Source organism: Eleginops maclovinus, chromosome 20 (assembly GCF_036324505.1).
Source record: "Eleginops maclovinus isolate JMC-PN-2008 ecotype Puerto Natales chromosome 20, JC_Emac_rtc_rv5, whole genome shotgun sequence".
NCBI lineage: Eukaryota > Metazoa > Chordata > Actinopteri > Perciformes > Eleginopidae > Eleginops > Eleginops maclovinus.
Window position 1 is genome coordinate 6092111 of NC_086368.1, and position 14045 is coordinate 6106155.

General features: G+C 38.6%; 1 protein-coding gene across 3 annotated transcripts in view; it reads left to right on the top strand.

Annotated features, from left to right (window-relative positions):
• The window catches only part of ripor3 (RIPOR family member 3), a 59105-nt gene that overhangs the window by 19750 nt on the left and 25310 nt on the right, over positions 1–14045 (top strand). For all 3 annotated transcript variants that reach the window (XR_010168161.1, XR_010168160.1, XM_063910215.1), the window contains exons 2-3: positions 1535–1626; positions 12587–12685. Coding sequence is in view for 1 of the 3 variants with exons in the window: in XM_063910215.1 (XP_063766285.1) it covers positions 12588–12685 (98 nt within the window). In the remaining 2 variants the exon portion in view is untranslated. The remainder of the gene's footprint in view (positions 1–1534; positions 1627–12586; positions 12686–14045) is intronic.

Sequence of the window (14045 nt, forward strand, 5' to 3'; positions counted from 1 at the left end):
CAAGTGTGCAGGCAAGTCTGCAGTTCAGGTGACTGATGATAGCAAGAAAAGCTGAGAACTACTGCAAAATGATTGAATTTGAACACCATGGCATATTAGCGGAACTAAACATACAGCTCCAGAAAAAATGTCTTTATCTCCACATGTATATGGCAGCCATTCCAGTGTCTGTTGAATTCCAACACAGAGAAAAATTGTCAGTAGTTTATAGTATAAAATAAAAACATTTTTTAAATAACTCAAAGACATACCTATAAATAAATGTGTCTTTTAAACCACACACACATTTTCCTCACTCCTTCCATCACTCCTTTATTTTGAAACTCCCCCCTGTGTGTGTGTGTGTGTGTGTGTGTGTGTGTGTGTGTGTGTGTGTGTGTGTGTGTGTGTGTGTGTGTGTGTGTGTGTGTGTGTGTGTGTGTGTGTGTGTGTGTGTGTGTGTGTGTGTGTGTGTGTGTGTGTGTGTGTTCAGCATGTTTAGGGCTCAGTTTAAATGGTGTTGACAGCAGGGCTAATGGAAGGAAGGACCATGGAGAGTTTCTATGATTACAAACCCAGAACCTCTCTTCTGCTCTTCATCCTCCTCCTCCTCCACCTCCTCCTCCTCCTCCTCCTCCTCCTCCTCCTCCTCCTCCTCTTCCTCTTCTACTTTCCATTTCATCCTCCACCTCCTGTCTAACACATAAGAGAGACATATTAAGAGAGAGAAAGACAGTAAGGTTTGCATAGACAGAATAATGTGTCTTTATCGGTCTGTCCACAGAGACAGAAACACACAGCCAATAATAGATGGATGAAGAGAGAAAAATGTATTACTGCTCAGCTGTGAAAACAAAAAGGCTGTAGAAAGACTGAGAGAGAGGAATAGACCATGCACCTCAGACTGAGACAGATAAAACATGTGGACAGACACATGGTGGCCATATTGGATTTAGATCAGACTCAGTTGGGAAATAGACAGCAGATTGAAGATGAACAGACAGCATTTAGTCATCCTGTCAACACATACACTCTGTTGTGTTGAGCTATGACTTTCTTCTATTTTTGTCCATTAAAGGAATACGCAACCAAAAAAATGACCATTTATACATCAATCACTCACCTTGTGTACCTTGAACTATTAAAGAAAGGTTTTGTTCCTTGAACCACAATGAACGGACACGAAAATAGAGAAAGGTCTTGATTTATTGAAATAAATGGGGGCCAGATTTGACAAATCAAATTTTAACACCAAAGTTCCTTCATATAAAAACAGAGCAATTTAAACGTAAAACATAAAATACATTTAAAAACCTACAACAAATAATATTCTTCAACACAAAGTGTAAAAATCATAGAACGTAACACAAAATAAATTAAATCATTTCTAAAAAAGTGGGTTTTTAAAAGAGCAGACTGCAATTCAACAGTAATACACACAATATTTAAAATGTATCATAAAGTTGAATCAAAACTGAACATTACAACCTTTATGAAAAGATTATCAGGACAGTTTTCAACTTCAGAAACCAACCAGTATTTCTTCTTATTTCAGTGTTTTTTCGAAGATGAAGTGACACCAGCAGAACCTGCAGCCCCGACAGAACCCAGTTTGAATGCTTCCATCAGAAGAAACATAACATAAAAGTAAGTAACGTATGTTTGGTTGCTTCCCTGTGAACCTCAGCGAGCTCAGACTCCTGACAGAGTGATATGATTTCCTAGCGTCAAAGGCTTCTTGTCAGTCCCCAGTTGATCGCCCTCTTTCTTGATTGCTGCTGCTCTGATGAAAGTCTGAAGGTTGTTTCTGATAAACATAAACAGCCTGGATTTAAAGTGTAATCCACATCTGGATTATCCAGAGTTATCCTGGACATTGCTCACATAGTTCCTCACTCTGCTGTTTATTGATGTACATAATCAGATCAGGAGTGTGTTCATCAACTTGTCAGTACACACAGATGTGAACAGTCACTGTGTGTGCGTGTGCGTGTGTGTGTGTGTGTGTGTGTGTGTGTGTGTGTGTGTGTGTGTGTGTGTGTGTGTGTGTGTGTGTGTGTGTGTGTGTCTGTGTGTCTGTGCGTGTGTGTGTGAGGAGCCCAGATGTTTGTGTCTCTGCAGGAATATAAAGATGTACACTGTGTGTGAAGAGTTTATGTCAATAGATTTATGAGATGAAGTTACTTTAGAGTCTTTTAATCTTTGCTCTTGCTCAGCCTAAACACACAGGAACTGTGGATATCACTACATAGCACAACACACAGGGGGGAAATGGGGGAGAGGGGGGACACCAGGCAGCGGGACAGGAGTGAAGGGAGGTCTGTAGCATGAGTTAAAACTGAGAAAAAAAGTGAGAGTAAACACATTGGGGGTAAGAAAGAATGACAGAGACAGGAAGGAGAAAAAGAGGCAGAGGTAAAGACATCTGAGAAAATGGAAAATATGTGAGAAACATAAAGCCAAAGAAACGACAACTGCAGAGGAGGACAGCTCTTCTAACACACTTTCTCTCCCCTCCTTTAAATTACTTTTTTTTAATACATTATTTCCTGTAGAGGGACTGAATGTAATCGGTCCACCCGTCTGTCCCCGTTTGTCATTTTTGTTCCACTCTCATCAACCTCATTTCCAGCAACAGACTTCAACTGTAAAAATAAAAAAAAGTTATAAATGGGCCTTATCATGCTTTTGGGGGTTTTCCATTTCCTGTAGTGTGTTATAATGGTTATAGAGCATGTAAATGGTCTGCAAAGGCTAAAATCCCACATTGGCATGACATCTCTAATTGGTTGACCAAACACAACAGAGCCAGCTGAGCTGGTTTCAGATGGAGGGACACAGGCAGTATGAGAAAAATAAAGACCTTTTTGAGCATTCAAGCATGAAAACATGTCACATTAGAGGCTGTTATAGAAATATGAACCTGAGCATACATACAACAATTAAATTAAAGAACACAAATTTGAATGTAAGGCATTCCATTTATTTTGTAGTGCCAATACTTTACTTACACAGGGACCTCAATGTTTTCACCAATTATGTTGATGTCACCACAGTTCTTATGAATATACATTTCAGTGATTTCATTACACTTGGTTTTATAGGGAACACTAAGGAAAGGTATCTGAATCCATTTGATATTTGACAGTTTGGTGGGCTTTCCTTTCACAGTTCTTTGGGAAAATATGGTTAAACATTCACTAAAAAGTGGAGCATTTGACCCCTTAAACCCTATTTTTTGGAGTCTATTTTACGTCCTCCCCTTCATTTCTTTCCTATCACTTTTTCGTTTCCCTCCAAACTAACTCTAAACATTTTGACAGCAGAATGGAAGCTGTTAACTTGACTTCATTGCTATTCCTCTCACATAAACAACAATTGATGACTGCAAAAACAGAAAGCCTCAGTTGTGGGCAAAGGTCTGACTGAATGGTATTAGTTAAAGTGTTTATCTAACAGGCAGTGACACAATCAGTTCAATTCCCCACTAAACGCCACTTTGTTTAAATTGTTCTTGAACTCAATCTTTGACCTTCGGAAGTTTTGATTCCCTGGTTCAAAATAGTTATCCCCCCACTCCTACAATCCGAGACATTTTAGCACTCTGAGGCGTTTCCAACGATAAACAGTAGAAGTCAGTGATGCAACATTAAACTGGACAGAGAAGAATAAAACAGATGTCAGTCCACACCCTTGATGTTTGATGTACTTTTTAAGCCAACCCTTCTTCTCAAGTGCATGTCAGTCAGCCCAAGTTCATTGAGTTGGCCAACACATTTCAAATTCGGCAAGATTTCCCTTGATAACACTACTGTCCTAGACCAAAAGAAGTGTTGCGCTTTTTGAAGCACTAAAGCCTTTTAGAAGCAAACATCTTTACCAGGCATAAATGTAGAGCCAACATTTATTTGACAGTGTTAGGATTTGCTGTTTTTAGCGACACATAAGCAGCAAAATCGAACTCCATTATGTCATCTTAGAATCAGTATTCCAGGTTTTATTTTTTTCTTTAGCTTGTGCATCACTGTGTGTTTGTTTATTTTTCTCAAAGGCTGCTCAATTCTTGCTGCAAGCCAGAATAAAAAAAACTATGCTTTTTAAAAATGTAGGTCAGGGCTAATTATAGCAAAATGTGTAAAAGCAGCAGCAAATGCTAACATTAAGGACAAATACTTTTTTTTTAAAGTACATAACTTCAATAGAATGAGACGCTGTTGAAACAGGTTCAAACTAAGTGTTGAAATAATAATATGCCTTAAGTATAGTTTTTAGTGTTATCTCTTAGCCTTGTATTTTAGCCTAGCAGGCTCTGTGTGTGTGTGTGTGTGTGTGTGTGTGTGTGTGTGTGTGTGTGTGTGTGTGTGTGTGTGTGTGTGTGTGTGTGTGTGTGTGTGTGTGTGTGTGTGTGTGTGTGTGTGTGTGCTTCCATCCATAACAGCATAGCTCTTCACCCCGGGGGGACATAAGTCATCTATGACCTCTGACCCCTCAATCATGCTTTTACTGGGACTGAGCCAGAGGTGACGAGTGGAACTGGAAAAAATACATGTTCGAGATGAACAAATGTTATCATTTAAGACAAGCTATTTTAACGTTTCTTCTTCTCTCTCTCCCTTTCTCTTTCTGTTGTTCTGCTGAAGAATCTCTTTGATCCAACAATTTATGGCACCATGGAGCGAGGGATTTGTCGTTTGCTGCTCTTAATGCGATAAAAGATGTTTTGAGGATTCTGTTTACTTGGAAATGGGACAAAGTCCCAGAGGAGCATTCAAAGTAATTTAAAGCTGTCTTTCAATGATCACAGATCATCTGTGAGCCAGAGAAGGGAGAGAAATGAGGAGAGGAGTAAAAGGATTGAAAGATAAACCACAAATTAGAGGGACAGATGGGAAGAGGACCAAACGATAACGAAAAACATATTTCCACCACCAGGGAGACACAGGAGGGATTTAGGGGGCTACAAAAGGAGGGAAGACCCTAAACACTCAAATATAAAGATACACACACACACACACACACACACACACACACACACAGGCTTTGCATCAGATGAATGCATTCTGTGTGTTACATTCCTGGGTTTTTAAAAAAAAAATGTCAAAGATTGAAAAAAACAAACTGAAAATGTACCTTTCTTGTCGGATGTCAGATGTCGACCCTACACGCTATTTCATAATCAGTTCTCCAAATCAATGTTTTACATTCACAAAACATTTTTGGATGATTATCTCTGCTCATTGCACATCCAAATTACATTTTTCGTCAACAAAATAGCCAGTTGAATTGCTTTAATATCAAATAACTTTGCTAAATTTCTGATTATGAATTAAGAAGTCAGATGGAACATGCAATGGGGCCACAGATCTGCTGCTTGGATGGTTAAATGTTATCAGATGATGAAATACAGGTAATCAGTGGTTATAAGCCTCATAGATGTGGGACAGAAGACTGCTACACCAACTAGTAGGTTGTAGTATGTTTAATCCTCTTTTCTGAATGTTGGTCACAGAAAAAAGGAATACAACCATATGACTATTAGCAATTGTGACAGGAGTACGGGCAGAATCAGGTGGTGCAGTATCAAATGAGAAAGTCCATAGGGGTAAAAGTCAAGGTTGATGGAGAAAGTCACGGTGTCCTCAAGGTTTACTTTCACTTTCCAAACTTAGTAATGCTACCTTAAATCATAGAATAGTTTTGTTGCCAAAACCTAAAGTTGTTGAGTTTGGGTAAAAACATCATCATTCATCCAGAGTGTGCGAGAGAATGTCCCTTTGGAGGGAACAGAGGGATTTTAGCCTTTGCATACCATTTACATGCACAACAACCTATATAACACACTACATGAAAGGGAAAACCCCCAAAACCATGATAGAGCCTCTTTTACTTTTACAACATAAAAGATGGAGTTTGGATTGACCACGGATTATGCTCATTTCATTTGAACGGATTTTAAAATAAAAAATGGGTGGGTTCTTGATTTTCTGGATTTCCCAGGATTATGGAGGTTAGAATCTGTCCTCACTCACTCATCTGTTTGTTTGATGGCTCTGGCCACACTGCAACTGAAGGAAAGAAGTTATTATGATGTGGGGGAAAACCAGGCGATGGTTAAAATGGAAATGAGGCTAATCACGCTGAGCTAAAGATTACCAATGAAACCATAACCCACTGTCACTCCACCACACCCTGTGAGAGGAGAAATCAATTCTGCATGTGTAACTTTGTAAAATGTGTGTGTGTGTATGTGTGCGTGACATAAGCGTGCAAATGTGTGTGCAATGCCTCCACAGACAATATACAGGCCCCTTGTGAGGGTCTGTTATATGCTAATAGCTCGGTAACAACACCAGACACTCGTTTTTTACACACACACACACACACACACACACACACACACACACACACACACACACACACACACACACACACACACACACACACACACACACACACACACACATAGATAGAGGCCTCCCACCTCTTCATCACTTCAGACCCAGCATATCACTCAAAGGACAAGTCTAATTTCTTAGACCTGATCTCCCCCTTTGCTTTCCTCCAGACACCCTTCAAAACACATGCACACACACACACACACACACACACACACACACACACACACACACACACACACACACACACACACACACACACACACACACACACGTATACATGTATACAATGTCATCCGTCTTCACCCTATCTGAGTTCTTCATCACTAGAGGAATGTGCCTCCCTTTATTGGCAATTTGGACAGATATAAATAATGTTAATAATTACAACAATAACTTGCAACAGCTAATGAATCATCAGTGAAATCAGCTGGTCTGGGGCCAGTCTGAATGAAAACAGCAGGATGTAAAGAATAAGAAAAGAAATGAGAAAAAGTCAATGTAAGAGTAAGTTGAAAAAGTTAAGGAATCCATGTATTTGGACCATGAAGTTAATACAGAGAGAAAGGGTCAAATCTGACACAGTGTACATTATTATGAAGATAAAACACACATTTAGTTTACCGTAGTTTAAACTGAAATCAAGTTAAGATCTTAGAGTCAGTTTTTAAATTAAGATTTTGCGGCTATTATGAAATAATATCTTCATGCATGCCTCTCACTCACAGTGCAATAAATGAAACGCCTACACATTAAAACGCTGCTTAGTGAGAAAGGCGTGAGTGAGTCATACATGGATGCTTCTCTGGGACATATTTAAAAAGAAGGGAACATCTAACAGACACAAACATGTGCTAATACAGTTACAGCATAGTACTTAGTTAGTTAACCAAAAGGTACTTTCAGAGAGTTATATGAGTATATCAATGTATTTGAAATTTTGAATATAATCATTGATGCTTTTTATGTAAGCTGCATTTCCGGGAGGTGGAACACTACTGTATGTATGCTACTGTTTGATGGTTCAATAGCCCTGTATCATATTTCATAAATCATCACTTGTTTTGTTTGTAAAATCTGAATCCAGTGGTTGCAAGTGTCAGATAAATGTAGAGAAGCAGATAAACCATATAATGAAAGATTTAAAAGAACCACAAAGAAAAAAATGGAATTCTGCAAACATGAGGGGGTTTGTCAGAAGATGTAATAATGATGAGAAACAAATCCCTGAGGAATGAGGGTAAAACAAGACAATTGAAAGAAGTAGTTGACTGTGACAGCTGCAGATTGAAGCTTTTTTGTGCGCTGACATGTTGAAAAATGTTGTGTGTACAGCCAGAGACTGTAACTGAGCAGACAGGTGGAGATGAATATATATCTGTGTCAGCAGCAATAGACTTTATGCGTGTTTAATAGTGTGATCAGTTTTACATTCTTCTCATGGTTTGTTCCGGCTGGTTAATGTGGCATTCAGCCAGGACTGAGCCATATTATATATGAACAGAGCTGAATCCTGGCAGGGAGGTCACCAAACGCTCACACATTGGACAGCTGCAGCATGCCCGGCGTAGCCTTAACCCTACAACAATCCATATTATTTTTCAAATATTTGCAAGAATTTTCGAGGAGGCACCACAAGCACGGCCAAGATGTCAAATATAGAAACTTAAAATTAGATGAGGTCACGCCTAGCAGACAGTTAGCAGCTAGCAGCACCTAAATCGTTACGCCCTCAAATATGCATAACTTCAAAGCAAAACACGACTTAAACTGGTATGGATATTAACATTCCCTAATGTAAAGTTTGTCATGAACGGATAGCTATTTGGACCGTGTATTGTACCAGGCTGTAAACATGTTTATTTCTTAAAGTTTGGTATTTTAACATGTGGTTCTAAGGGAGCTGACTCACTTTTGGAGCCAGTTTTAAGGGGCAATAGGAGGAATTGCAGTTTCTTCCACTTGAGTGCTAACTATATTTTTCTGTTTGAAGGTTCGTTGCCGCTTGATTTCTCCACAATTTGCCCCCTAAAACCTTGACTCAGCATTTGACATATTCAGCTTACATGATGGTCATTTTATTTTGAAAAAGGTATTCACAGACAGCTGCTTGGATAAACATAAGGAGGAGGGGAGCAGGGTATTTTCACTCTAGCATGTTTGTAGGAGCCATATGTTAGAAATATATGTAATGTGAAATTGCACTGCAGAAGTAATTTGATTTCATTCTTGCAGGTCTCTTTAAAAAAAAACCTTGGCATTCAGAAGAAACACTGTTGGCAGAGTAATTGAGAGAGGAGGATATGGGGTTAGAGTAAGGGTTAGATATAGAGCTAATAGACAGGAAATTATGACATATAAACAAAGACTATACGTGCGCGCGTGCATGTTTTACAATGTAAGACCTGGTTTCTCCATACCCGTGTGTGATGCCTGGTTGCTTGGTGACTCTGTTGGTTCTGGCATCAGGACCAGAGAGTTTTTTACAATCTGGATCAGGACTGTAAACTACTAACAATGGCCGCTTGTTTCTGGTCATACTGTTGGTTTGAATCATTGCCACAGGGACAGTTGACCTTGATTCAGTTTATTACAGCTCCCAGATTGGGTTTCACCGTGAAGAAGACCTGCAGAAAGAATAATTAAACACACAAATGAAACACGACGGTCAAGATTATCAGGAAACAATTGAACATTCATGATGTTCAGCCACACATCGTCAACATACTGTTTTTCCACAAAAACTTAAGAGACCATTTCAGCATCATAATTTTCTCTTGTTTTATTATTCATAGGTTTGTCTTTGAGTTCAATGATTGTCTTTCTTTTTTCTTTTTTTCTATAAACTACAGACAATTGTTCTCTGTGTTGGAATTCAACAGACACTGGGAGGGCTGAGATACATGTAGAGATAAAGACAAGAAAAAATTGGAGTGCTCTATTGGAACTGTATATCTCAAGATGCTTGAAAAATATTTTAAATGGAAAGTTAGGAGTTTTTGAGTATGGACTGTATAAGGTACCTAAACGCTTGGAGAAAAAGACAGACATAAAGAAATATACTACTTTTGACAGGAGTAGCTGCGGAAAATGTGTTAGCAACCTTAACAAAATAATACAATTATGTTATATTTACAATATTTTCCCCACTTTACATGCCTACGCTCGGGTAAAAGCACCACTCTCCATTGAAACAAACTTGTTTTTTAGGCATTGCCGGTCCACCTTTGCCTCAATTGGTCAGTTTGTGTAAGTTATAGTTTGAATTTGGTTAATTCAGGTTCACACAAGTCATTCAATAACACAAACTTACTAAGCGATCAAGGCAGGGGTAGAGCAGCAGCTCCTGTGTTGTGTAGTAAAATTAACTTCTCAAAGGAGTCTGGAGCTTTTGAACCAAGCAAGTTCCATGTTGGAGACATCGACTGCTGTCTCACTACAAGGTAAAGCAGTGAAATATTCAAAATATATAGCTACGACTAAACTGATATGGTTCCTTTAAATGGCTTTTTAATAATTTTGCTCCATCCACTGCACCAACCCGCCTCAAAATATCCAAACTATCCCTTTGATAGTATATTTAAAGAAAACAGCACACGAATATGTAGACAAAAAAAATAGTGATGCTGTTGTTTTATTTCTACCAAACTCACAGGAACCACAAGAAAGCCTGTGAGCAGATGGCCTCCAGACTGTGTGTGTGTGTGTGTGTGTGTGTGTGTGTGTGTGTGTGTGTGTGTGTGTGTGTGTGTGTGTGTGTGTGAGCATTGTGTTACACACAGCATTTTTATGTGCAGCATGTGTACCTCTGAATGAAAACGAAACAGGACGGGATTTATTTACAGTATTCGCCTGTTCTTCATCAGCGATTGACCTCTTTTATTTGTGCCACACTTTGATGTTTTCTTTTCTTTTAATCATAAGAAAGGGAATTCACCAGTGGACATAAACCTATACAATAATATTTGTTTCGCTGAAGTTTTATTTAATGCAGATTAAATTTCAGACGTAGTCGGCCATATCTACAACCATTATTATTCATCATGCAACACAACATCTTTGGACGTCTTTGTTTTGAACTAAAGCAGCTACATAAATAAAGAACAATAAACTGAATTCGTAAATTATGTATTTTATGTAATGGAAATAAGAGTCAGTGAGGAACCTGTATAACCTCACTGAGTGGCTTAAAAAAAGAGAAGTTGATAAAGATCAGAGGATGACCGAATGAATATAATTCATGATGGATTAAAGGGGACATGCTTCATTTAAAGTAAAACATTTTACTATTATTTGCTATTCTTTTGGGTTTATACTAGAGCATTTAACATACTTTAATCTAAACAAAAAAAACAGCTTATTTCTTATGTTGTTTGACTTGTTTGTCACCCTCCGTCTGAAACACCATGTTTATGCTCTGATGTGCTTTTTAAAAAAAGGCAAGCTTTTGCAACGGTACTTTTCAAACCGTTGGTAGAGATATTCAGATGGGTGGGCGGTATTTGCATGTGACATAAAAGGGAAACCCAATCAAAATGTCTTGTCCAATTAAAGATGTTCTGACCAAGGCAGTCCAGGGCTGGTACTCCAGATGCCCAAAGGTATGTTCACAGCATGGGCGGTTAAAGAGGGGGGCCAACAAGGGCCAGTGACCTGTAACACTGATCTTTGACCTCCCTGTGGCCCCCCTTCTAAAGAAGGGATTATGATAACACCATGTAGTGTTGATGGTGTTTGAGCAAACACTCTGCTGTACCTTGAGCCACAGATGAGGGAATGGGTTTATTTTTAAAATTGTAATTATTAAGTTACTAACACAAGTTCTGTCACTGAAACAAATACCAATCATGGTCTTCTTTGTTGTTTCTTTGTAAACTATGACTTTTTACTGAACTAAAATTGCCTCTTTTGGCCCTGCATTTATTGTTCCCAGCAAGACCCCCCCAGTGAAATTGGTCCAGTACCACCACTGGTGCACAAGCCCTGTAAAGGTCACCGTTTTCCCTTTCATATCGGTACTATAATAATGGAAATCCATCCAAGAGCCATGAATGTCAGAGAGTGGGGATTTCTGGTTTTAATTCAATAAGGTTTTTGATTGTTTCTATTTTTGGCATTGGTCTTTGTTTATAATATTATGTTTGTGCACACTATGATAAGTTGATCATTTTCATTAAATTACGATTCTGTTCAACGCGGTTATGGATCTCAGCATTGATTTTTCATTGCGCAACAGATAAAGGCAACCAGGCCCGACCTCATCCTCTTAGTGACTTTTGTTTGTTCCTGAATTCACTACTCTGCTGGTGGTGGAAAGTGAGGTATGTACCAAAGTCAGTAAGATTCATTGTCTGGGAACTTTGAGTATTGGTTAAGAATGTTACACCAATCAATGTAGGAGATCTTGAGATATTTGATATCTGTTGTTGGTGGTAGATGGAAGCCAAGGCATCACACAGTACATCAGGCTTGATCCTCTAAGGTCCATAACTGCGTGTACAAGATGTCATGACAATCCATCCAATAGTCATAGACATATTTCAGTCTAGACTCACTGACCGACTGACACTACTGCCTTCTCCTAGAAAAATGCAGATAGCGTGACTTAAAATCTAAAGCTTTGCCATCTGAGCAACCCAGACTGAGAATTTATCTGCAAACATAGAACTGTCTTCCATCTGTAGTCCAGTATTTGCACATGTTTTTGTGTCTGTTTCAGTATGTTCCCTTCTCTTTTAATGTGTCCCAGAGATGCATGTGCTCCTTTTTTCTGTTTTGGATTGACTGGGACTTGAGGGTGGTCTTTCCTTTTTGATTTAAGCGATGGCGTGTGAGTTGAAGAGACATGAAAATAGAAGCGTAAGAAATAGAATAATAAAAACTAACAATGCAGGTATTCTAATATTCATTCAAATGTTCCATTCTTGGCTTCAGCATTAACTATTACCTTCCTAAATAGAAAAATAAAAAACGTCTTGCCCAGAAAGGGGCAGGTGACAGCAATGATTAATATTGCAATACAAATCTCAAGGCAGTCATTTACAACTATTTTAGCTTTAAAGATGATGGTTTCAACTAATTGTGAGTAGAGTCATTTAGATTTGTAGAATTGTTGTGGTTGAATTTCTCTGGCTTGTCTAAGTCATGGCAGTTTGGTGGTGATTGAGGTAATTTTTTGTTTGCACAAAGGTGTAATTATTCTTTCTCTGCAGGATGTCGGTGAAGCTGCGATTCGAATCCCCCGCAGATGGAGGTTTGGTCAACAGGAGCCGCTCCTTCACCGGGTTCAGCTCTCTGACCGGACGACAACGGTGAGTGATGCATTGTTGCGGCCAATGAGATGCATGGAAATATAAGCATTTTATCTGCCTTAAATGACTGCGGCGTTGAGTCAAGAAGTGATAAGGTGAAATATATTAGCCCTGGGTCTTAAACTTGTCTACATCTATGTGGAACTAATGGTATTCAGCCAGATTAATGACATCAAGAAAACTAAAAATCTGCTGTTTGGATACATGCTGAAGCAGACAATTCAATTCATTTTTAGTAGGACTTAATAGATTTGGTGACATTTGGTGAAATATGCCAATTTACTATCTTGCTGAGAAATAAACATGTTAATACAGCGAGCTTTAAAGATGCTTTAATCCGATTCTGTGACTGTTGACCAGAGCATGGCTAGCTGTTTCCAGTCTTTATGCTAAGCTAAGTTAACCAGCTTGCTTTTTAGTACAGACAAGAGAGTGAATTTAAGGAGGAACTAATCCTGTCAATAAGATTTTTTCTCTAGGTTACCCCTTGACACTAAGGTTACCTATCTTATACCATATATGAGATGAAGTCAAACATTATTTTTGATATTTGCTTACTACAAGCAAGACAACTACTCAGCCTAACTTGGAAAAATGTTCTTTGGAGCAAATAGGACTTTTTCAAATTGGTTTATGCAATCTTTTGTAAATGTTGAATTTTAATGATGAAATTATTTTTGAGTTCTCCACATTATGTGCTTTTAATTGCAACACAATGAATGCTGTCTTCATTCGATTCAAATCTGATCAAAAAGTTTTTAAGGCAGCTGAACATAAACAGCTCAGTGCATTTGTTTTTGATTTGTTGTCAACAAGCTTGTTGACAACAAATCAAAAACAAATGCACTGAGCTGTCCCTTAAAATAATCCCTTAAGATTGAATATGCTTTAAATTAAACCATTTTATGTCGTGTGGAGGGAATCCCGTCAACCTCAGATGAGTCTTTTCCTTATTGATGGGCAGGCAGTGAATGCACCACAGACTTTAGAGTGTTTTTTCTGAATGAGGAAAGAAGAAGGGACAACAAACAGGATGTCCCACAAGAGGGAGAGAGAACGAAATGTCACGTCATGAAACCAAGCTGGAATGTACTTCCTGTGTGTTTTCTTTCTTAAACATGCATCAAAACACTTTATCTCTTCAACACACATACTGTTCCTGCCCTCCCATCATTCTTCATTATGGCGCTTTGATAGTGACATGTCCTGGGCCTTAAACCTGACATAATTGGGCCACAAACTCACTGAAGGGACGATAAATATCACACAGCATGAAAACACTTTTACAGCCGGGTCCATAATTACAGAGAACGTCTGTTGAATCTGAGGGACACTATGACATTTCTAAGCATCCTTGGCA